This window comes from Melozone crissalis, unplaced genomic scaffold (genome assembly GCF_028551555.1).
Source record: "Melozone crissalis strain CALT ecotype California unplaced genomic scaffold, PUWL_Pcris_2 ptg000019l_1, whole genome shotgun sequence".
Taxonomy (NCBI): domain Eukaryota; kingdom Metazoa; phylum Chordata; class Aves; order Passeriformes; family Passerellidae; genus Melozone; species Melozone crissalis.
This window is the reverse complement of record NW_026535797.1, coordinates 5,654,926-5,679,922: the sequence shown is the minus strand read 5'-3', so window position 1 is coordinate 5,679,922 and position 24,997 is coordinate 5,654,926. Positions and strand designations below refer to the sequence as shown.

Sequence of the window (24,997 nt, the reverse complement as noted above, 5' to 3'; positions counted from 1 at the left end):
TACAGAACACAAGCTTTGCAATTTACCAAAGAAAGGAGCAAGGCATAAATGTTTCCAGCCTTTGACTGTGCAACAAGATCTGGTACAGCAGCTGTAGGATGGAACAGCAGCTCGAAGCAGTTGAGTCCAAGGTCTATTTGTGTAGGCTCCTTGTGCTTTCTGGTGCAAGTAAAACTCAAGCAGAAATGGTTCTACAAAGGTATATTGCAAAATTAAATAGTCCTGTTAATAACGAAGAGGGTAACTTTCCCCTCAGTCAGTACCTGAGTTGGAAGATTGAGAATAAACAATATTAACAATTAGTCTTTCCCATCACGCTTGACAACCCAGCATGAAAGGAAACAAATCACTTGTGGAGTGAAAAAAATCTGCCCCATTGAAAGGAACAAAAACCCATGAAGAGCATTTTTCATGGAACAGCAGCCCAGTAATAATTCCTCATTTATTAAGGTCAAAGAACTAGCTACTCAAATGGAGGACAGCAGCTTTTCATCATCCCCTGTGATATTTACACTTTTACAGAGTAGGCGCTACTAAGTCAATTTCCATCCAGGAAATGTGAGCATTATCCAGTGTTTCATGTGGTAGACCTACAATTCTTATTCAGTTCTTATCCCTGTTCCAGAAGTTGTCAAGCATGGGAAGATGTTCAACAAGCAGCTGTGCATATCTGAAACTACTTCAGTTATAAAAACAAAAAGGTCAATACAGACACGCAACAGAATGCCAAGCTAAGAGGTCTACATTAAGCAAAAGTTACAAATTCTGATGCTTAACACAATTTCCTTTGTTTAGTCACCTTTAGTGTTCTAGGGTGGCTGTTTAATATGCACCTATTTTGTGAGGAACCAAAGAAGCTATGTGGTTTCTACTTTTGTAATTTCAAAGCCACATTATCTGAAGCAAGCAGATAAAGCAAGTTTGTGTCTGAATGGTCACAACCTTTGGGGGTACTGCTGCAGTGTCTGTGCAAAGCTGTTGTGATGTTAAATGTGTCTGACAGTCTGCCTTGGCACTGCTGCACCAGGCACACTGACTGGGCTGTACCACCCATTGTCAGCATCCTCCTCCTCCTCCCTTCCACACCAGCAGCTGGGAAAGAGCTGCTGAGAATGTGGGATCTGTGAGAGCCAGGTTCATGCAAGGAATGGTAACTGAGCCACTGTTTCAGAAGGGAAACATTCAAACACCATCACCCATCAGTACAGACAAGTCAGTTCACACTGAATTCCCTGGCACATCCATTAAGTGTTTTTCTTCTAAACAAAAAACAGTCTGTGCAACTCTGATGTCTTATTGACAGCTTCAACACTAAGATAGAAGGCAAGATGCTTCTTTCCACAGCATATCAAGAATACTTTAATAACCAGTAAGATTCTGATCAGCTTTAATCAAAGCACAGGTAGCTGTGTATTTAAGCAAGAATAACTTGTATTCAAATAATCATTACTGATGTCAAATTAACGTTCTGAATCATTACCCTTGAAATGTCAGTGAGCAGAGCATGTCATTCACACATCCATGATCCACATCAGCACACAGCCTCAGAAGGACAACACAATCAGTGTTCACTTGTCAACATGAAGTCCTGTTTCTTTTTCAAGTAAAACATTCAGTAAACACTTCAGCATTTCCTTTGATTTGAAATTATGGTACAGCAGGATGGGATTTTATCCATGTGATATTGAAAAACACAACAGCTTTTAAGGGTTTTTTTTAAACAATCAACTGGATTCATAGAAGTCAGCTGAAATGAAACACACCAAAGACCTTCCCAGAAGCCACTGCCTTGCAGTTGCCTTTTTATGAACAGAAACTTCATTACATAGTAAAACCCTTAAATTTATCAATGTGGGAGAGGCACCACATGTGATCAGAACAAATGAATTCTCACTCAACTTTCAAGAGAACTTTCTTTTGCTCTTACAGCCGCAATCCAGATCCCAGATTATATCTATATATGAAACTTCAAGCTGGAACAAGGCAGTTCTTCACAAACCCCATCCATTTTTTGGAAGTATACTGAACAAAAGATTGCCTGTATCTTGCAATGTAAGAACAGTGCAACAAAATCTTTTATTGCTGACCAGGAAACAGTTTCACGTGATTAAAACAAACACTTGTGCCCTTGTTCAAAAACAGTCAGATAATTAAGAAGTATCAGACACTAATCATGTCCATACAGTTTAAGTCTGCTTCCTTGTGTACAAACACAAGAAAAACAAATCACTATTTTTCTGCAAAACTAAGCCTTATTCACTGTGAGACTTTTTTGAGTGAAATGAAGGCAATGGTTCAGTGAATCACTTCTCATGAAGTTATCTTAGTAAGAAGAAGGTTCTGCAGGTATGTCTAAAAACTGTTAGCAAATATACACAAGGAGGCAGGATTGATGAGAAGCTACACACGTAACCTTAGATTTACAGCCTTACTACTGCAACTCCGCAAAATACAAAATGATTTTGTAGGAAAAATTTTTAAATAAAACATCTTTTACATGGTTGCAAGTGCATAGTTTACAAGTTCAGCCTTGTCTGCCTGTTGTCAGCTTTACAGCAAAGAGGGACAATGCTTTGACAGATGACAAATACAGGATAAGCCCTTTATCATGTTCCATTTTTATTGAACATTTTCTGCAAACGCAGATTACAACCTTGGTTCAGGTTGCACGCATCAACTTAAGCCATAATAAATCAGTGTTTCTGAAATCCAAATTCTAGTGGTAAGGGTTAGGTAGTGGTCAATTTCTGTAGTTAGAGAAATTACAACAGTGTAAGTGTCACTCATAAAAGCAGTATGGTGCAAGAGGCTCTTTGGTGCCAAAAAATTGTCAGTGATGCATTTATGAATGCTACTGAGTAAAAAGCAATCTAATTTACAACTCCTCCTCGCAGTGCTAGAGAAACCTTAAAGGACACTGGAGACCCCCACACCTTGAGCAGTCTGCGAAGAAATATCACCATTACAGAAAAACTGTATAAAAATCAATGACAAAAGACTTAAATCAGAAGGTATATCCTATCTTTCATCCTGAAATACAGGTCAGGTACGGCCCAGCTCTACAGCAGGCATATTAAATAATCAGATTTAAAGTGATCTACACATTGAGACCTGAAAGATCACTGCCTTAATCTCACACCCAGTTATATGGGCATTTATGTGGCAATGTACTTGCATCATCTACATCTTCAGTAGCGCCTAAAGAACAAACTGCCTCCACACCAGCATGCACCCAGAACAGCCATATGGCAAACACCTAGCAGGATGTAGAAACCCCAGATTTCAAGTGAAGCCTAAGAAATCCTAAAGGAACTCACAATTCGTATCTCTAAAGACTCGTGACTTTTTAAACCAGCTGAGTGTAACAAAAGCACAGACTTACTTGTGAGGTTTTCCCAAACTACAATGTATAGGCCGATCCTCGCGTAGATATACACATATGTACAAAATGTAGAGAAAAACAAGAGTCCTGGAGGCAAAGATTCCTATCTTGAGTGGAAAGACACTACAGATACCATAAAGGAGAAAAGGAGATAAAAGGGCCAACTCTGCCAGCACGAGCACTCGTGGTTCCACACTAACCTCAGTCATTATTGCATGCATTGGATGCCCAGAGTCACAGGTACCTCTGGTGCAGCTGAGCCAACTGACTAAACTGCTCTTCCAGCACATCTCACTCTCAACCTGATCTAAAAGTCAAGGTACTACTTCACACATCAATAAAAGAGGAGGAAAGAAAACCCTCATGTGATTTGCTACAGCAACAAGTGTAGTTATTTGCACAACCTGGCTGGGTTTAACACAACTGCAAATCTCCCTTTCAAAAGAGACTACTCTACCTCGCAACACCTGCACGGCCAGAAACAGAGAAAATACACAGCTGCTCACACTCACTTAGAACAACCATCTCTACAAACCAAAAGTTCTGTTTCTTTTAAAATGCAAGTTTGCTGCACTGAGCTACCACTGCAAATCCTACTCCTTCCCTTCCAACCGTGCCTGCCTCAGCATTCCAGATGACAGCTGAGGCATTTGCACCCTCTAGCTGTCACAGGGAGGACACATTACTTATATCTAACTTACATTCATTTTCAACTTCAAATTTATTGAGGCAGTTTATATCAATGTATCCATAAAATAATTCAGAAATAACCCAAGTATACCATTAAACATCTTCATGATTTATCCATTTACACACTCAGTACACAAACAACCCAGCCTCTGTACAAGTTCATCACATGCAAACCATCCATAAAGACAAAAACTTTAATTAAAAATAAGTCACAACTCAGTGTACTGTTTCAACTGCATCTCCATTTACCAAATGGCACATTGAATATTCTCTAAAATAAGATGTTTTTAACAATCTTGTTAAAAAATTCTTGGGCAAAATATTTCTAGACTTAAAAAACATCAAGATTTTTCAAAACACTCAAGATACTATACAACTTATAATAACCTTGAAATAGGTTTACAAGGTTGTTAACCAAGGTATTTACATACCAAATAATGTAAAGCAAAAAATTTGTATTTCTAATGACAAAAAGGTGATGCATTAAAGATTTATGAAATTAAAATTAAGGCTCTTTGTTATAGTTCTTTATGTAACTTTACATAATAGCCAACTTTGGAAATGTCAGTCTTGCACATTCTTGTCAATCTACTGCATTTAAAGCAGTAGGGTATATTAAGTATTACTTTGAATAATTACATTGCTACTTCTATGTTTGAGCATGCTTTTGAAACACTGTAATTATGAAATATTTACAATGTGTAGCCTTCAAACTTTATGTAAAAGCCCAAGTATGACTGTCTGATTTGAATACAAACAACATACTTGTAAAAACACTTTTACTTCTCAAAATTAAATGTAAACTACTAGAGTTTTAACAAGCAAACCAGCTCTGAAAAGTTTCAACGTGTGCCTGAATGTGGACAGTAAAAGTTATGTGAAATTTCTCAGACAGTACTGTTTTTCATTTCAGACTGAACTGTTCATTGTATCAGCTGTTTTCTGTAAGCACGTAGAAAAATTAAATATTTTTTTAAAAAATTCTTCCAAGACCTACATATACTTTGAGCTATGTCCATAGGTTTCTTGAAAACCCAATACTGTCTTGCAGGTTGTAGTGATTGGTCCACAGTTTATTTCAGGATGTGTGTTCAACTAAAAGCAACTCCCTGTTTTTCAACGTCATTTCTCTTAAAAGCACAATGATATAAAACACTGGAGACAAAACAAAAAAAAAAAGGAATGGTAACCTCAAAATCAAATTCATTAGCCATTTCTCCTACTATATCAAAATTTGTAGTCAGAATTGTCTTTATTGACTTTATTTTTAAGTTTTGTACACAAAGAAAAACATGTTCATATCCATCATGAACAAAAACTTAAAAAGGCAGAACTAGAAGACATTTGTGTCCTTCACCAAAGCAAAGCTGTGCTAAAGGTTCCAAACATTTCCATTTTTAAAATAAATATTTTCTTTTGTTTTTTCATTGTCTACATTCCAGTCTTCAGAATGTCACTGGAAACTGCAGCCTATCATGAAATACACACTTTTAAACAGAGTCCCAGCTCACTGTGTTTGGTAGCTTGCCATACCATATCCAGCTTGGTTAGGTATTACAGGAGCACCTTGTCCCTGGGCAGGTTGAGCACCAAATCCACCCATCCAGGCAGCAGATGGAGATTGGCTTAAAAAGAAACAGGATGGTTAAAAACAGTGGGGAAAAGCAACTTAAAAAATATATATAAAAACATACTTCCTACACAACTACTTGTATCAAAATAGAACAATTTCTTCTTCTTTTTAATGAGTAATTCAGGTTAAGCTCTACAACATGTGATTCCTGAAAATATCATGAGCTTGTTAAGAACAAAGGAGAAAAAAACCCCACAAACCTTGGGCACCAGTTGGATATGGCATCTGCCTCCCAAGGCATGAACACACACAGGTGGCTGGAACTCAACATCAGTGATGCAGAAATGCAAGAAATACCCAATACCTCATGGCATGAACACCAGGGAGAGGTCTATCAGGGCTTAATATGTTTAACTGGCACCAGATAATGAAGAACTAGGCAAACAAGTTACTTCAAAATTATGTTAAAACAAAAGAGTTTTATTGAAAAACTCCATTATTAAAAGCCCACCCAAATTCTGAAACTGCACAAGGTCAAGGGTCTGTGTTCCTTCTCTCCCTGTAGGCAAATGCCCAGGCTCCTGGCTCAGACTCACCACCTCAAGTCAGAACCCAGAACAGATTTAGATACCAGACAAAACCACCACCCAAAACTTTTCCAAACACTGGGTGGTCTCTGTGCCTCCATCACACAGAAAATGTGCCATCAGGTGCAAGTCTGATCACTCCCCCCAGTATCTGCTCATGGCAAGCACTCAACATAAACTTTAAGCACATGGGAATCCCCCTAAAGTTTGAAACCTTGTGCAATCCTTGACCCAAATGAACCTGAAACTTAAGCTACAGCATCCTTGAAATATTCTAAAAAAATTAAATATACTCACTCTACTCCAAAACCCTGTTGATTCCATGCTTGGCCATACATTCCATATGATGGTACTTGCCACCCATTGGCCATATATTGCCCATACTGTTGTGGGTTTCCATATACTTGGCTCCATTGTCCCCACTGACTGTAATCCACCTGCAGATAGAATAATCCATTGTACTTCAGCTTCTAGAGATGGTTTATTTTGCGTTTGTGCTGCTGAAGGCAAAGTTTGGCTATATCACTCAGAGAGCTAAAACAAGCAATAATGAGATCTGAAAAATAAGATGTCACTATGACTTAATTAGATCCTTGTACTGAAAAATTTATTTGTGTGTGCTTGAAACCCCAAAGACTATTTGGTTGGACAGCCACCTAATCTGCAGTTAGCAAAACAGCAAGAATTAAAATTACCTCAAAGTTTCTCCCTATCTTGGATCATATCCAGAAGACAGTAACAGATATTCCATCAAAATCACTAGCCCAATTTGATGAACTGGAACATAACTGAGACAGAACATGGAATTTCATAAGAACTCCACCACAAAATTTAGCCATTATAACTGGGAAGTCATTACAGGTATAAACACAATTGCTTTTGGAATAAAAGAAAAGGTTAGGTCCAGTTACCTGTTGGAAGTTTTTAGTCATATCAGGGGATTCTTTACCCCAATAACATTTAACAACATGTCCTTCAATTGTGGTTCCATTAACTGAAACAATAGCATGTGCTGCACTTTCATGGGTTGAAAACCTAAAAAATATAAAAACAAACCAATGTTATGTTTTACAGAACTTCCACCTGATTACTTAAAAAACAGTGATTCCATACATACAGGAAATCCAGAGAAAAACATCAGCTTTCACAAACAAACATTCATCTTCTCAGGGAAAAACGTTGGTGGCCCTTTTTACAAGTTCCAAATTATTTTATGAATATATGGTGACAGATTTTGTTGTATCAGGACAAGTTCAATCAAGTGAAATTACAGAGAAATGAAGTGTTACTACAAGCACAGACCCAGAGATTTTGTTTTCTCTGTCCATACCTGACAAATGAGTAACCTTTTTCTGGAAACACCCTTATTTCCATAATCTGTCCAAAGGGTGAAAAAGTCTGTCTCATAAGCTGATCTACAACATAAGAATTGTTGAATTAGTAACCATCCTGGTGTCCAAAAAGTTTCAATAACAAAAAATAAGAGAACACTTCATACCTGTTAGCCCTGAGGCAATTCCTCCACAGTACACAGTACAATTTTTTGGACTTGACTGATTTACTACATCTTCAAATCTCAACTGTTTTGTATTATCTGTAAAGAGAGAAGGCTGGTTTTCAGCAGTGGGCTGACAGTAACCTGGACACTTACCTCATACACAAGCATGAATTTCACATTTAACAAATATATTATTAACAAACACATTCAATATTTTATTACTATGTTGATACAACATACCAAAAAATCTAATCAAGATCTGGAAGGCAAGCTAATACGTGATTTAAGTGAATGATTTTGGCTTATGTTTTATTCTCCCACTGAACAGTGAAAAGACAGCAAACACAACACAGCATGACATGAAGCTCTTACTTTCTTGTGTACTTTTAGGGGCTGGTGGTTTCCTTGTTGCCCAGTTAGTTCTGATCTGGCGGCCTCCCAACCACTGGCCTCCCATGTGTACAATAGCATTTTCTGCATCCTGCAAAGATTAAACCAGAGATTGTAGCACTTCCAAACAAAAACCATGTACAAATCTACTCCCAAGACTTGGTTATCAGTTAATTCCACTGACAAAACCAGTAACAGTTTTGTTAGAAGATGACATTTTGAACAATCATAGTAAGCAGACAAACATCAATTAACATGAAGGCAACTGGTTACAGAGAAGGCCCTCAGAAGTCATTTGGTAAAAACTTCCTCCCACCCATTTTCTACACAGGATAAAAGCCAACTGTAATCATATATACATATATATAACCTAAATATATACTTCCTGTATACATACATGTACACACACACATTTATACCATATACACACATACTACACAAGCATCTGCATTAGAGTGTTCCAAAGCTGCCCAAAAAAGTGGGAAGCTCACACAGATGACAGAACCAATCACTGAAATAAAATAATTATCACTAAATGCTTCTTTTGCTTCCTGGAGGTATGCAACAGATGTTTTGTAAGTTCTCTACATGTTAAAGTCATTGTATGAACACACATGAGAATTCATGGCCCACTTTTTATCCTGAACATGAAACTGAAGACAATCTTTAGCTCCCAGTGTAAGCAGAAACATCTGGTAAGCAAGGGTAAGTTTGTTAACAGATGCAAAAAGCAATTTGTCTCCCAAATGCTTTGGAAGAAGACAGTCAGAGCAAACAATTAGTGCACATTTGAAATGTTTTTCCAAGGGCACAAAGCTTAAGGAAAAAACTGCCAAGCACAAGGGACAAAGAAAATGTGGACAAGTTAAAGGTGAGCTGCTCCCAATAAGAATTCTCTTCTCAAACTCAGGACCTTGATCTTTCTAGGTTTTAATTGTATTGAGTACTCATTTTGAAAACACAGAAATACAAAAATGAAATTACAAAAGATGACCAATAAGAAAAGAAAAAACTCAATCTAAATGATAAAACCAAATCCCCCAGACAATGAAACACCCCAATTGATTCAGGCACCCTTGGCTCCTAAAACATGGTGAATACACAAAGAACTGATCAGGAAAGGAAACACTCTGATGAATCTTGCTGCTATCCTGCTTGAGGATCACAGCTGAGACCAAAATGGAACAGAGCCCAGGCCATAACTGATCCAGTCCAATGCAGGAGTTCCATTTTCTCTTAACTGTTCTAAGCATTAAGAGCTCAGGCTGGAAGTCTGGGAGCACATCCCACTTCCCCAACTCCACCAGAATGATACAGTCTGAAAAATGGGCCTTTAAGTACCAGCTCAGGACTGTCACACCATAACCCTACAGGTGCAGCTGCTGTGGCAATGAACAGCAAACAGGACATGAAATTTAGAGTACTTTTTAGTACTGTGTTTAGAATTAATCCATTAATTTTGTAGGATGAATACTAATTTCAAACCGGAGTTTTTATGGCTCAGTCTAAAAAGAACCCAGTAACTTTAATTCCATGACTGTTACAGTTCCCCCCTGGTCACAGGAACCAAACAACTGTATGATAAGGGAAGAGGGGTACAAGGAAATAATTTCTTGCTTTTTCAGCCATAAAACAGAACAAAGAGACTTCAACTGGAAAAACACACTAAATCAAGGCATTCAATTGCAGCATCTTATGGCATTGGCAAATCTGAAGAAATTAAAACTTTTTCTCTGATTAGGACAGCTCCAGAGATCTGACATTTAGGACTTCTGACCACACAGGCTTTATATGCCTAAAATCCTGAAACTGTGAGCTTTTCCTATGCAAAATATTTAAGGAAAATGACTCACAGTTTCCCCACATTGTCCTAAACATGCATCCAGCTCCTGTACATGTAAATTTGTTTCCCTGGGTGAAGTCTAATAAACAGCGAATACATAAACAGGCAAAAACTAAAAATGGAAAACAGGAACTATTTTAAACCTGCATTGTGATTACTCACCAGTTTGTTATAAAAAGATACAAAACCATAGCCTTTTGACTTTCCAGTTGCCATATCTTTAACTACCCGTGCATCCCTGTGAAAAGAAGCACAGCTATATGAGGGTAGTATTGATAACCTGCAAAATAAAAACTAAAAGGAACCACACACACTGTATTGTGAGCATAATTTTTTCTTATAAATTCAGTTAGCCCTAAAACTACAGTCATTCCTGAACTCTCCCTATTGCTTCTTTACCTGTTAGAAAAAAGCAGTAGGACAAAAAAAATAACATGTAATAAACATGCAACCTACGCACATAACCTATACTGGCTATAACTAGAATGTTCAAATTTGAAGTATAAGAGAAACAAAGTTTCCTTTTCTAATATTCTATTGGCTAGGGTCCTCTAAGGTTTACTGTTCTATAAATTACTGTAACAATTCTATCTAATTTACCATGCATTTTCTAAATAGTTAAATGTCTTCTGCCTAGTGATACAAAATATATGAAATATTAAAAAAATCGAAAAAGAGGAAAAAATAGGAATTAAAAGGCATACATGGCCTGTTAACAGATTTCTTTATTTTTCTTGGTCAATTCTCTACCATCATTTTGGAGTTTGGGTAGCTGTAAATTTTGAAAAATTGACATTTTCAGAAATTTAAGAAAGGAGAATAAAACTAACAACAATGCTAAGCACACCAGTACGAAAACAACAAATTTACACAGAAATTTTAGTGAGTAAGTTAAAATGATTGGAAATATAGAACTGCACTGAATAATAGAATGTTAAAATGTAAATACTAAAATATGTATATATAAATAATGTATAATAAGAATAAATAGAAATGAGAAAAAATCTACAACTGAGTTCCAGTGTGCACAGTTCCTTGCAGTTAGCCTTCAAGATCCTGTCCATTCTTATGAGCAATTCTGCAAAATAACCAGAATGCTATTACTTTTAATTGTGACTTGGACTTTAGAAAAACTGCAGGTCTCAGGTATAAATATAGATTGAGAAACAGAAACCTGAATTATTCTTTTTAAATTGATTTTTAAAACAGTACTACTTACCACATTAAGAGACAAAAAGCAAAGTAAACAAAACAGCAGAGGTAAGAAATAAGATTTATGATTCATTTAAAAATATGCGTACAGAACAAGAGAAAAATAAGAATTTTGTTCTTAGAAATATATTCCTGTAAAGTAGTACAAAAACCTTCATGTGCAACTTTGATTTTTATAAAGATAAACTGATAAAAGATTAACAGACTTTTTTTGTAGCAGTACTCTTTAGGACATTTATACTTTAGCACCCTCAAGGATTTTGCAATGTTAAATACGTTCAATTAGAACACCAGGTGATTTAGGATCACCTGAATTGTCCCAGAGAAGTTTAAAGAAACATTCTCTTAACTGGCAGAAATGTGCACATATTGTAAAGCCACCATTCTTTCATTTAAGGTATTATAATTGTAATTCATCCCATTATCATTCAAAAAACCAGATTTCATTCTCATAAATATTAGCTTTTTCAAAACATTCCCAAGTTATTAACCAGCTGCTTTGTAGAATTAGATTTCAATTGCCCAGTTTTCCACACTGCCTATGAAATGCAGCAAAAATGCACATAAAACACACCCAGGATACAATATATATAGTATGTCAAGTCACTACTCTGTACACATTCTCAACAGCAAAAAAATCACACTTAGAGCAGTAATTAAATTTTAATAAAAGGTTGAAGGACATTAGCATATAAATTAGGTTAAAAGCACATTGCTTTCAGCAAACCAGAGCACAATTACATTACTGCATTCACATTGTGAAACACACTGAGATACAACCCCTCTTTACCGCCCACCCACCCACCACAAGGAAATGAACAGCAGAAAAATTATCTCAAAAGATAAGAAATAACATTTCAACTTAGAAACCCATTTTCACTATCACATTTTCTGACAGATAATGGAAATATTTATGATGATACTTACGATATTTTACCAAAAGGAGCAAATGCTGACTTGATGTCTTCTGTTGTTATTTCTGGACTTAAATCCCCAACGAACACATGGAAGTGATCTGCAAATAAATAATTTACTAATCAAATATTTAACTGCTATCTAAAGTTTCAACTCCTGAGAAAGTGATGCTCTGCACACACTCTGGGAACCAGGGACGCTCAGGATTCCATGTGAAGAGCAGCAGCAATTTAATCTGTCCACTCCGCTTTCCCCGGTTGTAAAGCAGAAACAGAAGAATTAGTTTGCAAAATTCTATCAAACACTAGATGGGAAGGAGAGAAGTTATGTTTAAATGCATTTATGATAAATTATTACCACTCTGTGAAGTATTTGTGCACAAGGGATACTGTGGCATTACATTACTTACTGGATGTATCTTTTTTCTGGCTACTTGGTGTTGTTGCCCAGTTTACTTTGACCTCCTGAAAACAAGTATAAGATTTAGTATAAATTCACAAAATTCTTACATTTTGTAAGTTCATTCAAGGGTGGGTTACAACTGTCAACATTTACAAATCATCATTTAATATAAAGCATCATCATCAATAGAAGATCACAAATAATACATTTCCTAAACAAGGTTTACTTTTCTATATCAATACTTTAAAAATTATTCTATCAATATTTAATCTTGGTAAAACATCTTCAATGGTTTTATTAATATTTTCACACAAATCTATATTCTTTAAAGCTAAGATTACCATGTGAGCAACTTACCTTTCCCAAAATTTTTCTCCCATTCATAGCAGCTAATGCAGCAGCTGCATCTCTGTGTTCATAAAATTCCACAAAGCAATAAGGGTCATTGCTTGTATGCTGCAAAACAGAAAATCCAACAGAAGAGTTGACCCTTCTGCTATCGGGTTGCTGAGAAGAAAATCCAGGAAAATATATTACTTACAGCTAGAAACTTTCAGAATGATTTGCATCAGATTTATGAAATAGCCTTTGACATTACACTTAAATGCAAGAATTCTTAAGATGGATTTTTTTATTAAAGGTCTAGCAGTTTGTGAAGGACAGCTTGCTTTGAATGAGGACTGAAGTTTACTGAACTAAAAATAACTGATCAGAAAAGTGATCTGCAAACTGGATGGAAAGGGGGGGGGAAAAGGGAAGAATGGAAAGAAGAAAAAACTGCTTCATGCATATACTCAAAGCTAGAGAAGTTCAGTCCCCAGACACATTTTCACCAATTTTCTCTTGCCCTACTTAAGAAGTCTTTCCTTTTATTTGACTGAAAATCAGCAGCAGGCAGCAACCTGGGACCTGCTCAGTGTCAGTCTGAAGTGAAACATGCCATAGCAAATGTCTGGGAAATAAGCTTTTAAAAGAATTCAAATAGTTTGACTGAGGGAAAAGGATACTAATCAATTGACTGTTAACTCTGTTAACCTTGAGTACAACCTGTTTCTGTAGGATTGCCTAACAAATCACCTTTAAAAATACTCACTGGCAGAGGCCACTGAAGTAATAAATGTAGCAGAGTATAAAGTGCAAAGAACAGAAGAGTTTTCTGAAAAGCTGATCAAGTGGAAAGGATGTTGAGAATGCCAACTTGAACACTGGATTTGATCTACCTCCAGGATGTAATGAGTACAAAAACTCTAACCAAAACATTTCCATTAACTATGCAGCATGTGCACGGACCAAAATGATAAAATATAATTCTAGAAACACTAATATTACCCCAAACAAGTTATTTCTCACATGGAAAGGGAAGGGTCTAGCAGGGAAGAACTGCTCTGGCATCAGTATTCCCACTATCAACCTCCCCATACAGGTAGAACACGGCTCTAACACAAACTAAGAGAAGCCTTTTCCAGCATTCCTATTTGACTTCTGACAACCCATACACACACTGCTCAACAATTCCAATCCTTCTCCCTAAAAATGGATTGTAGAGCTTAAACACAGTTCTGTCTACTTGTGAGGCTGTGAAGATGCAACAATTGAATGGATCACAAGGCCTTTATACACCTAAAATGGTCTGGGAGGCTGAAGCCATCCTCCTGCACACTGTCACTACCTGGGGACTGCAACTGATGCACAGGGAACAGATGAGAGAAATGCACCTGAGATCAAAAAAAGTTTCAGTCACAAAGTTCTCTACAAGCACACTCACCTCAGATGCCCCAAAAAAGAAAGCCTTAACTCACCCCTCCTCCCACACTACTTTGGGAAGCCCATTTAAGGCTTCTCTAGGAAATTTGGTGCAGTTTATGCTTCAGCTGAAGTGCAGCCTTACTTTTAGACTGTAGGGAGGTCTTCCTTAGCCCTGAGAACTTGTCTGAATCTCTTTTGCAGACACTCAGATCTTTAGATGTTCAAACTATCTACAAATACTGTGCCAGCAGCCTGAGTATCACATACCCCCAAAACAAACACCTAAAAATTTTCAACATTTGATGTGTTCATGTCACGTACTTTACAAAAGAAGAATGACTTAATGCATCTTGCTAAAATGGAAAAATCACAGGTTTTTAGAAGGTGATGGTGGCACTAACAATGGTAAGAACCACCTAACCATGACACAGTCCCCAGGACAGGTTAACCACACACAGTAGAGGGGTCCTGTGACAGTCCAGAATCCAATCTGCACTTCTGTGACTGCTCATTGGCAGCTGCTGAGGCCAGCCCAGGGCAGTCACCTGTGTGGCACTGAAACAGCTGCCAGCAGTTTCTGTTTATCTACTTGTTTCATGAAGATGTCTCACTTATGGAAAGATTTAAAACCACAAAGGCTCAACCATGGTAAAAATGTTGGAATTTCTCACCTGATCCTCAAGAAACCAAAGTGCTGCTAACAGCTCTCACCCAGCCAAAGGTGGGAGCAGCAGCACCTTATGTCTGCAGAGCACATGACAATCAAAAGTGTTTCTTCAGAGAAGAACTAACAACTGTCATCTGTCAGCCTTCTGCTATTTTTCTCCAATAAACTTAAAGCAAATCCAGCAGAGAAAAGTGTCACATGGGAAATTAGTAGTCCAGACAAAGATGAGAGTGATTAAAGAAGCAGCAAGTGGATGATAAGCTAAAGACAAAGAAACAAACAAGCTGTGTGACATGCTGAAAGGAGAAGAAGCCCACAGGGGAGTTTCTGGTAGCATTCCTAAAGAAGCCTGGTCACAAGATTTGCCTTTTAATACTTTCACTAACAACCCTGACAACAAACTAATGTAACTGTCCTCAAGAAATCTGTGGTTACAAGTTAGTAAGAAGCATAAGATGTAGTAAAAAGTATGAAGAGTATACAGAAACCAGAGATGAAGGACCAAAGCTTAAACCTGGCTGAACTCAGATTAGTCCCTGCCTGCTCAAAGCTTACCAGTTATAAATGTAGAAAGAAGGAAAAATACCAGGGAGAGAGAAGTTTTGTAGGATGTGTCAGAAAGCTCACAGAAATGGCTGCCAACCATAAAGGTACCAGAGTATTTACAATGGAGATAAGAAAACATTAATACTTACCAACACTCTGTGCAAAAGACTTTATCTGGAATACTATGGAAATTTTGTCACTTTGTTTCATGGAAAAGTTAATTTAAGAACAGACAGGTGCAGACAAGAACTATTTGTACTAGTGCAGACAAGAGGCATTTGAACTAGTGCAGAAAAAGCTGAGGAAGAGCCAAACTTTATTTTACTTTTCATCCATAGCAAAGAACCATTTATTCAAGAGGGACAAGAATTACTGAGGCTCATGTTCAAATAAAGTGAAAAATGTACAAAACAGCCATGAATAACACTTGAAATGATAAGGTTTCTGATCATCAGAACAATGTGATTTGCAAAGGGGTAACAATCTTTTAAATAAAGTGGAATCTCATCCCCAGCTGATAAAAGGAAAAGATTCCCATGTCAGGGCTACAGGCAAAAGCCCAGGATTGCACACACAGCTCTCTCCTGCAGAGTTATCCCAGAGCCCACCACAATTAACCCAAAGAAACCCACTGCCAGTAATGTCAAAAGAAGCCCTCAACTCCATTTGTTTTGGATAGCTTAGAATAAAGTTACATTACATTTGCTACCCCCCAGATGTGGAAGGCCTTACCTCTGTTATCATTTTACAGCTTTTGCATGGTCCAATCTGGCTGAATAACTGAAGTATGAGAACCTCAGTCACATCTCTGGACAGGTTTCCTACATAGCTACACAAGGAAACAAAAAACCAAGATTTTAAACCAGAAATTGTCATCTTTTAAAATGTAATTATGGTTTTAAAAACTTAAACAACTATAAAGAATATTCCTTTAAAACATTTCAGGTATCTTAAAGACAATATTTACTAATTACTTCATAGTTTTAATGCAGTACTCATGTGGTTTCTGAATTATAACATTGGCTAACTGAGAAGTGAAGCTCAATGCAGACAACACTGGACACCCAGCCCTGGTGCCAATCATTTCCTTGGCACTGAGATGTCAAAAGCACAAACAACATTGCTCAAGAATGCTGTGCAGGACAAGCAACCAAGTGGGCAATGATATTTTAAGTTTCACTTCCCACTGAGTATCTCATCAAGAATACTTCTGAATTTGGGTACAAACACACATCTCACTGCCATGAGCTCAGGAGCAGCTCCTGGACAGTTTGTGCTGCCTTGCAAACAACCAACTCAACTTTTCTGTTTCCCTGAGCATTTGGAAAGGCAGCCCACTCACCAACAGACAAGGCAATTTATGCAGCACTCTGCCATAGGAATGCACTGTGCAGCTCCCACCTTTGTAATACCCCCCAAAATTCTGGCAGTGTTATTTTAATGTCCCCCAGACTTCTTGATTTTTGTTAGTTTGTAAATCTTGAGAAATAATTCCAAGCTTTGAAATACTTATCAAGTTTAGTTAAGAGTGCTAGATCTACCAAGTCACAGTAATGGCTGAGAAATTCTTGAATGCAAAACTAAATTCTTTTTAACAATGTGACTAATTTGTAATCAAACTGTAAACAAAGTGATCAGTTGAGAGAAAGGCTTGTCACAGTAACAGATGTCACAAGCCATCAGCACAGGGACATTCATCACCTTCACAAACAAGGCTGACAAGGCATAAAGAATTCATAACTAAGATGAGCAGAACCTTCTGTGATTTAGAAGTTGAAAGAATTTACATTTTACTCATTTCACTCTGGTCAGTTACAGAACGTCATAAAACTGCAAACTCAAGTCAGCCTGACCTTAATACAGTGAACAAAAACGTGAGCAAGCCTTTCTTAGTGCTCACAGCCAAATTGATTGAGTTAACTAAAGGTGTGCTCTGAAATTGCTCTGAGAGGCAACCCTCGAATTTTTTCAAAGGCAAATGGTGTTTGACAGCTGGACTTTAGTCCGGATCAGCAACATCCAAACTGACACTGTTTGTTTTCATCAGAACACACAACATTATCAACACATGTTTGTTTGTGTTCTTCTTTCAGCAGCTATGGGGCAACTCTGCACTTTCTCTGCAGGGCTTCAAAGCTACAAGACCCAGAGTGACTTTCTGAAGCACCACCTGAATAGAGAACATCCACCAAAATCCTTCAGGTACTCATTATTTTCTTATTAAATATGTATGAATTAACACAAGCCATTGACAGAAGCCTGGATTGTTATGAAGCTTTTCAGTAGAGAAGTTAAAAACTGCAGAACTCTAAGAGCCCTTACAGGACAAATTGTCCATCTCACTGACTTTTCAGTTCTATTCTGAAAATTTGGTAGTTAAACATTTATCCATACTTTCTTTCTGAAATATTAACTAAATTTTTGTTAATCATTCACCAAGAATAAATTGTAAATCACTAATAGCTCTTAGTGGAAATATTAACCTTTGAAGATACTACTAAAATCAGATGGGAAAAGTACATCCCAGTAGGAATTCCAACAAAAAGGGTCAGTTTATTGCTAGTTCTGGTTTCCTCTGTATGCTGCAGTATTCATTAATGCAGAGCCTCACAGCTCACTGATACAGTAACACTGACAGAAATCAACACATTATTGCTACTGCAAATCAGATACAGTAAGGAATACAATTAACACTAACAAGGAAAAAACCAAGTTTCATCCTCTTCTGCATAATATTAACATGTATTCAGAAAACACAAGTCTGAAAATCAAGCTGGAGAATTCCTCTTGGTCTGACAAAAATTTTAAAAAGAAAAAAATGCCAGGGAAAGCCATTCCTGAGCAATCTATTCAACTAAGGTAAGGAAAGTTACACTAACTGCTAGAATATTTAAGATATACTAAGTGGTTTTTTGATACCACCATGTCTTCAGCAAGATAGTTGTGAGAATGCTGCACCATAAACCTCAGCTATGAAACCAGCTGCCTTTTCACAAAAATCAGGACCACCCTGACTGCTAGATTCTGATGGGATGTGAAATCCTACTGGTCCATGAATTCCCTAAATGTATCTGACAAACACTGCCTTGGTGCACAGTATCACCATTAGTCAGAGGCATTCCCACCCTTCCCAAGTTGCTGAAACTCAAAGTTCAGGAATGCACCCACTGAGAAAGCTGCACAGTGAAGGTTCATGCAGCAAGGACAACAGGGAGACCCAAATCTCTCAAATGAAATGGAAAACATGGAAATACAAATCTCTACAAATTTGAAACACTATGCTAAAAAAGTAAGACTTGATGGTTACTTTGTGTCTTTAAGCAGACTGCAGGAACATCACCTCCTTCAGTACAGTTAGAAATGACTTTAATAAAAACACACAAGCAAACACCTTCAGTGGCAATGCCCGAGTGCTACAGAAATCAATATATTCACCACATCAGGAGCAGACACCTCACCCTGCTGGAAACACAAAACTTGGCTGAGCTGATGTTTATCACCCAGCACACATGGCCAGCCTGTGCTCAGCTTTCCCCTTCCCAGCTCCATTTACACGTTGTAACCCAACAGCAACTTCTGTTCTACTGCATGGAATCAGAATTATCACAACCACACCTCCAGAAAGGAGAAGACTCTTAACATGCTATTGTACATGTTACATTAGCAAGACTCTAACATGTATTGCACTGTATTCCAGTCTTTTTGGACTGATACATTCTAGAGGATGTATTATGCAAACTTTTAAAAAGTTATGAAACCCAGCAAGGCAGAAGCACTTACTAAACTCTATAGGTGGTCTTGGATGATGTGACAGGACACCAAAAGCTGTGCCTTTAGCACACAGGCCACAGGGTTTGCTCCCTTCTGCAAGCCTGAAGCACCTAAACACCAATTAATAAGCAGCTACAAAAAACCCCAACAACCCACAGACAGACAGATGTCCTGACACACATTTTTATCTATTACACTTCTGAATGCTGCTGACAACACAAATAACAAACTACTTGAAATTCAGAGGTGCTGTAGAACTATCTAAGGAACACAGAGGCATGTGTCAGTCCATAATGAGTTTTGGAACTCAACTCTTTGGCTTGAGCAGCAAAACTCTCTTTCTGAAGGCAAACAGGTTTGTACTGCATGCTAGACAGGGAGGTAAGAAAGGGAGATTTACAGCCACTACTTTGAGGTACACAAAACTCCTTTACACCCTTTTCTTGAGGAAAGATAGGAACTCTGATTTCTCACTCACACAGGCAACAGGCAAGAAATGGCAGCTTGCATATTTAAAAGAGGAAATTATGGTAAGCAATAAGGTAATTGATGTGCTCGAGAGCCCGTGGAAATTCTAGCAACTCTGCCTAGTGCTTGTGAGCTCCTGGAAATAAAATGATGCCAAGAATAATCCACTATGCAGCCTCCTCCAGGAGACAACATTCCTGTGCAGAGCTGAACTGAAGGGAAGTTCAGGAGAAGGGAATCTGGGTGAAGCTTTACTCCTGCACCTTATCCACATTCCAGAGCTGGAATACAGCAGGGCAAGGCTGCTGAGAGAGCAGCTGTGGGCATGCAGTGACTTCAGAGCAGCCCCTGAACACCTACAAATCACACCAAACATTCTAAAAACTTGAACAAGAATGTACAACTTTGCAACTTCGCTGGCTGCCTGTGAGAACCGATAACATTAGCAGCACATCAGGTTCCTGATAGTTTAGTTTTCACTTTAAAGTAAAAGCAGGACTTTGATACAGCCTGTGAAATCTAGCAGTACTCACAGAGAACAGAGCTTTCAAGTGTTCTATTAAAACGGAAAACAACAACAAAAAAAAAAAATCAGAAGCTCACAGCTCATTTTAGGACCAGCTAAAAAATGACATGTGACAAATCCTGTAGAAGGGCCCCCATTCCTGGAAAGGTTTTTGGCAGAAAGTATCTAAGGTTATTCTTCGCATTTCTATAAAGTTAAGAAACAAAAATGCAAACAGTGTCAGCATTCTATATTAAGCCTCAGAAAATATTCTGAATTCTTAGAGGTTTATGACTGGCCTATCATGACTGGAATAAACATTACAGCCCTGTAAGTACTGCAAATGGAACAATCCTTATTCTGAGCTGGTTAAGATGGACATAAATGTTGAGTGAATACTGGTAAGGTATGTTTTGCTTTTTATAAGTAAAAAAAATTGGCTTGCAACTGTTAAATAAGAAAATTCCTTCCTAATTTACAGATTTTGGATTTCATTTATTCCTTCAGGAGTGAAAAACTAAGACATTCATAAAGTTCTGCTTACACTATCAAGCAAGTGCTTTTGCACACGGTGAAACAGCCACTGAAACAATTTGTTCTCCACTTTCTCCCTCCTCCCCCTCCCCAAATACACCAAACAATGAAAACTTAGAAGTTCAACTAACAATTATTTTTATTAGTTGTTCTTGGGGGACAGTGAGTTTTATTTATGAGATCACAACTGTTCTATATGAAAATCTTTAAAACACACCTTGCTATTCTAAATTTAAAGATATTTCAGATAAAAAGTAGGGACAAGGTAAAATGAAAAAAATGCTGCAGCAAAATTTTTCTCTTCCAAGCAAAAAGCCTACAGATAATTACAGGAAAGTAACTTTGTGATTGTGGTTACTACAGAACTAGTAGGAAATTAATGTGCATGCTGTTTATTAGTTTAACAAATGAAACAGTCACACGTGTGCAATAAACCATTTGGGGCAGCTGTAGAGATGCCAGTTCAGACATCTCAGCACAAATTTATTTTTTTCTTGTTTAACTAAGAGGTTAAGTCAGGTCCTTGATGGGTGTGATCCTGGGAAGGACCCATGGCCAATGTGGTACCCAAACTTGTTAGCCCTGAAAGAACATCTTAAAACTTAGTGGGACCACAGCAGTTCTTAAAAAGAAAGAAAAAGAGCCAATAATGAAGAAAGGAGCCTTGAAAATAAAACTGAATAAAACACTATGTGACTCTGCTCTTTTCCCTCCTCCTATTCCAAAACAACACTTCAACCTAGGTCTGCTCTGAGGGCCAGGCAAACTCAGATCATTTGGGTAATCAACACAAAAAGCATTTCAGATCTGCCTACTCTAACTATGCACCTCAGGGAGGAGGGACTAAGTACTTATACTACACTATAAACGAGTTTAAAGAACTTTTGCAGACCTGGAAAGGAGAAAAAAACAAATTGCCTTGCTAAGCCTTAAATGCCAAGTCATCATTTTGGTAGTGAGAACAGAATTGCGATACATTTTACTCAGTTTCAGTAGTTTCTTTAGAGTGGCTTTCAGTCCAGACTATCTCGGGGAGTTTTTCTGAAGGCTACTGTCCTGAAAGCTAAATAGACAAAGATTTCATTTGCACAGTCCTGAGCTGTGTTTTGTCATCTGGGCAGCCCGAGCATGAGCCTGCCTTTCTTCCAGGGACAGCCCGAACGCTGCACGGCTCCCAGAGCCCCGAACACCCTCTGGCAGCTGCTCTGCAAATCTGGGAACTGCTTAAAATCAGCAGCAGCACAAAATCCCCGCTCTCCAGTGCCCAACCACAAGTGCGAGCCTCCCTCCTTCAAGCCAACAGGACAAAGAAAATTCACCAAAACCACATCTGCAAAGCTAAAAGGAACCCAACAGCAACCCCAAAACTCTCAAATTTGTATTTTCAAACAGAAAACGGATGACAGCCACCGAGTGACTAAAGAGCGGGGAGAGCCACGGCGAGCACACAGTTATTTCTCTCTGCTGGGCCCGATACCCGCTTATTGAAGCACAGCGTGACACGCTGGAGGGAAGCGCGATCCCTCCCGCTTTCCCGGCGCTCCCCATCCCACCCACCGCCGGCACAGCACAAAGAACTTTCCCAGCGCCGGCACCGCCGGGCAGGGGGGCCCGAGGGTGCCTGTGCCCCCCGGGGAAGGCTGGGGACCCCCGCCTGCAGCTCCAGCCCCGTGGGGACGGGCCCCGGAGGCTCCGGGCACGGACCCCGTTACACGCCGCCTCCAGCCGCGCCTCGCCCGCGTTTCCTTGGATCGCCGCGGCGCCGGCTCCGTGCGGGCCGCGCTCCGCTCCCGCTCCCCCTGCCCGGACCCCGCTGCCGGCCCTGCCGCACACGCTCCGTCCCGCTCGGCCCCTCCGCTCCCCCGGCACCCCCCGAGGCCCCGGCCCCGCTCCCCGGGAGCGCACCCCTGCCCCCGCCCCGCTCCGCCCCGGGCCCGCTGCCCACCCCGCCGCCCCCTCCCCACTCACAGGGTCCTGGGCTGCCCGTCGTCTTCCATGATGGTGGGCGAGCGCCGCTCTCCGCAGCCGCGCCCGGGGGCAGCGCCGGAGGGGCTCGACGGCGCACGGAGGCGAAGGGAAGGTGAGGAGGGTGCGGGCGGCCCCGGCTCCCCCCGCTCCGCGTCGCCCCCGCGCCAGGTCCCGCGGCCGCAGATCCCGAGCGGGAGAGGGAAGCGGCACCACAAAATGGCGGCCGCCACCAGACGCTCAGGAAGCCGCGCTCTGCGCAGGCGCCGCCCCGCGCCCTCCCGGACCCGCTTCTCCTTCCAGGCCCCGCGGGGCGCGATGGGGATCGTAGGCACGGCCGGGCACGGCGTGGCGGAGCCCCGAAAGCTGCTGGGAGTTGTAGTTCACTTGGCTGCGCATAGAGCGGCGCGACGCAGAGAGAGAACTACAGCTCCCGGCATGCCCAGCGGCAGCGGCGCCGCGGGGGCGCGCCCGGGCCGCCGCGATTGGGCGCCAGCAGCCCGGGAAGATTCGCTTCGTCCCGATCCCGATCCCGGTCCCGGTCCCGGCCCTCATCCCAGCCCCAGCCTCGGGCCCACCGAGCGGGACGGGGGTGCCAAGGCTGTGCCGGAGCGCGGTGCCACCGCGTGCGGGGGACAAACGCCGCGCCCCGCTGTCCCCCGAGGCTCATCCCGGCCATTCCGCATGGCTGCGCCGGGCGGGCCCACACCGGGACGGGTCAGTGCCAGCCCCGGGAGGGGATGGCCCGGCTGTGAGGGCTTGGAGCTGCCCCGTGTGTGGCTCGGGGTTTTTTAAGGTCCCTTCCAGCCCAAAGCGCTCTGATCCCGTGATTCCTGTGGAAAACGCCAATCACTTGGTTTTAATTTTTTAAAATTTTAATAGTAATAAAATGGTTATAAAAATAGTAATACAATTAGAGTAATAATAATTTGGACAATATGAGGCAATAGGAACAAATAGTTACCGACGTCCGGGTACCTTTTTCTGGGCAGCATAAGCCTGAAAAAGGACACATTAACAGAGGATTAACCCTTAAAAACAACAGCCTGTTGCATATTCATACACTTCATACACGATGCATAAATTCTATTCAAACACAGGATTCTGTCTGGTCATCGTCAGCTTCTTCCTCTGAATCCTAACAGAGCTTTCGAGGTGGGAAGAAGTTCGTTTCTTCTGATAAGAGGGCAATAAATTCTCTTTCTCTGAAAGATTCAGGTGTCCTGTGGCTGCTGTCTCACTGCAAGTCCTTTCTTTTTTTAAAAAAAGTATCCTACATAGCATATGTAGGATATTTTAACATTTTTTATAACCTAAAACTATATTTAACACACTACTTAAGAGAATTAATACAGCATTACTTTCTAACACAACACATATAATATTCATTTTAATATTTGCAAAAAGTCAATAATAAAATACATATATTTCACAATTCCCAATAATTCTGATTTCATGTGCCACATACATGTGTGCGTACATGAGCAGCAATCAGTTCACTGGGAAGATTAAGGGATGTGTGGTGTTTAGGGATCCCCACCGAGAGAGCCAAGGTAGGAATTGTCAGTGGGAAATGGATCAGGATAATTCTGCACAGGCAGAGGATGAGCATCCTCACATGCAGCTCTCACTCTGGAATAAATCACAGAATAATCACAGCAGAATAATCACAGCACTCTCACTCTGGAAAAAAATCCCTTTTTACACATACTGAATATTCAGGTACTCTTAAATACCACCCCCTCTTCCAAAACAGTAATATCACAGAGAAAAGTGCTCATATCGTTATCAAACTCAATATTTTCATGCCTGCTGCTCTCACAGTAGTGTTTTCCTCTCTTTAATTTAAACACGCAAGACTGTTGCCAGGCACACATTTCTGGTAGAAGTTTTTGTAGCACATGGGTGCAGAGACAGGTGGCTTAAATAACTCTTAAAAATGTAATAAACTCTTAAAAATGTATTAAAACCAAAGCAGTTTGGATATGTAGGGAATTAGGGGAGTACTCTAAGCATGGATTTTGAGTAGCCAGAGATCTGCAGGTAAGGAATCTCCGTGTCCGGCAGGCATCAAAGACTTTTTTTGTTGGTCTAGAGGCAGTAAATGCCAGGAATTCTTGGAGTGTTGTGACATTTCCCAGATGCAGCAGGACTGGTGTGAGACAATGGAGTTGTGGCACCCAGTTCTGACCACATCAGGATGTGCAGCACTGCCTCAACTGCCAAGTCCTTGGCAATGTGTTTTTGTATAATGCAGCAATTAAAAAAACAAACAAACAAAAAAGCACTAATGTTTGTTTCCA

At 39.9% G+C, this 24,997-nt stretch overlaps 1 protein-coding gene across 3 annotated transcripts; it reads right to left on the bottom strand.

Annotated features, from left to right (window-relative positions):
* Nucleotides 1-215: 215 nt before the first annotated feature.
* TIAL1 (TIA1 cytotoxic granule associated RNA binding protein like 1) lies at nt 216-22,876 on the bottom strand. 3 transcript variants are annotated; one of them, XM_054276627.1, is made up of 12 exons: nt 22,698-22,876; nt 16,184-16,280; nt 12,850-12,999; nt 12,500-12,554; nt 12,103-12,190; nt 10,126-10,201; nt 8,103-8,211; nt 7,731-7,826; nt 7,563-7,647; nt 7,144-7,267; nt 6,530-6,669; nt 216-5,697 (listed from the first exon to the last, which is right to left on the bottom strand). In XM_054276627.1, the coding sequence occupies exons 1-12, from the start codon at nt 22,724-22,726 to the stop codon at nt 5,580-5,582; spliced, it is 1,167 nt and encodes a 388-aa protein (XP_054132602.1). In that variant the 5' UTR covers nt 22,727-22,876; the 3' UTR covers nt 216-5,579. The 3 variants fall into 3 exon arrangements, with proteins under 3 accessions (XP_054132602.1, XP_054132603.1, XP_054132604.1); XM_054276628.1 differs by having other exon boundaries at nt 12,850-12,948; nt 22,698-22,875; XM_054276629.1 differs by lacking the exons at nt 12,500-12,554; nt 12,850-12,999; nt 16,184-16,280; nt 22,698-22,876 and adding an exon at nt 10,668-11,041 and having other exon boundaries at nt 12,103-12,172.
* Nucleotides 22,877-24,997: the final 2,121 nt, after the last annotated feature.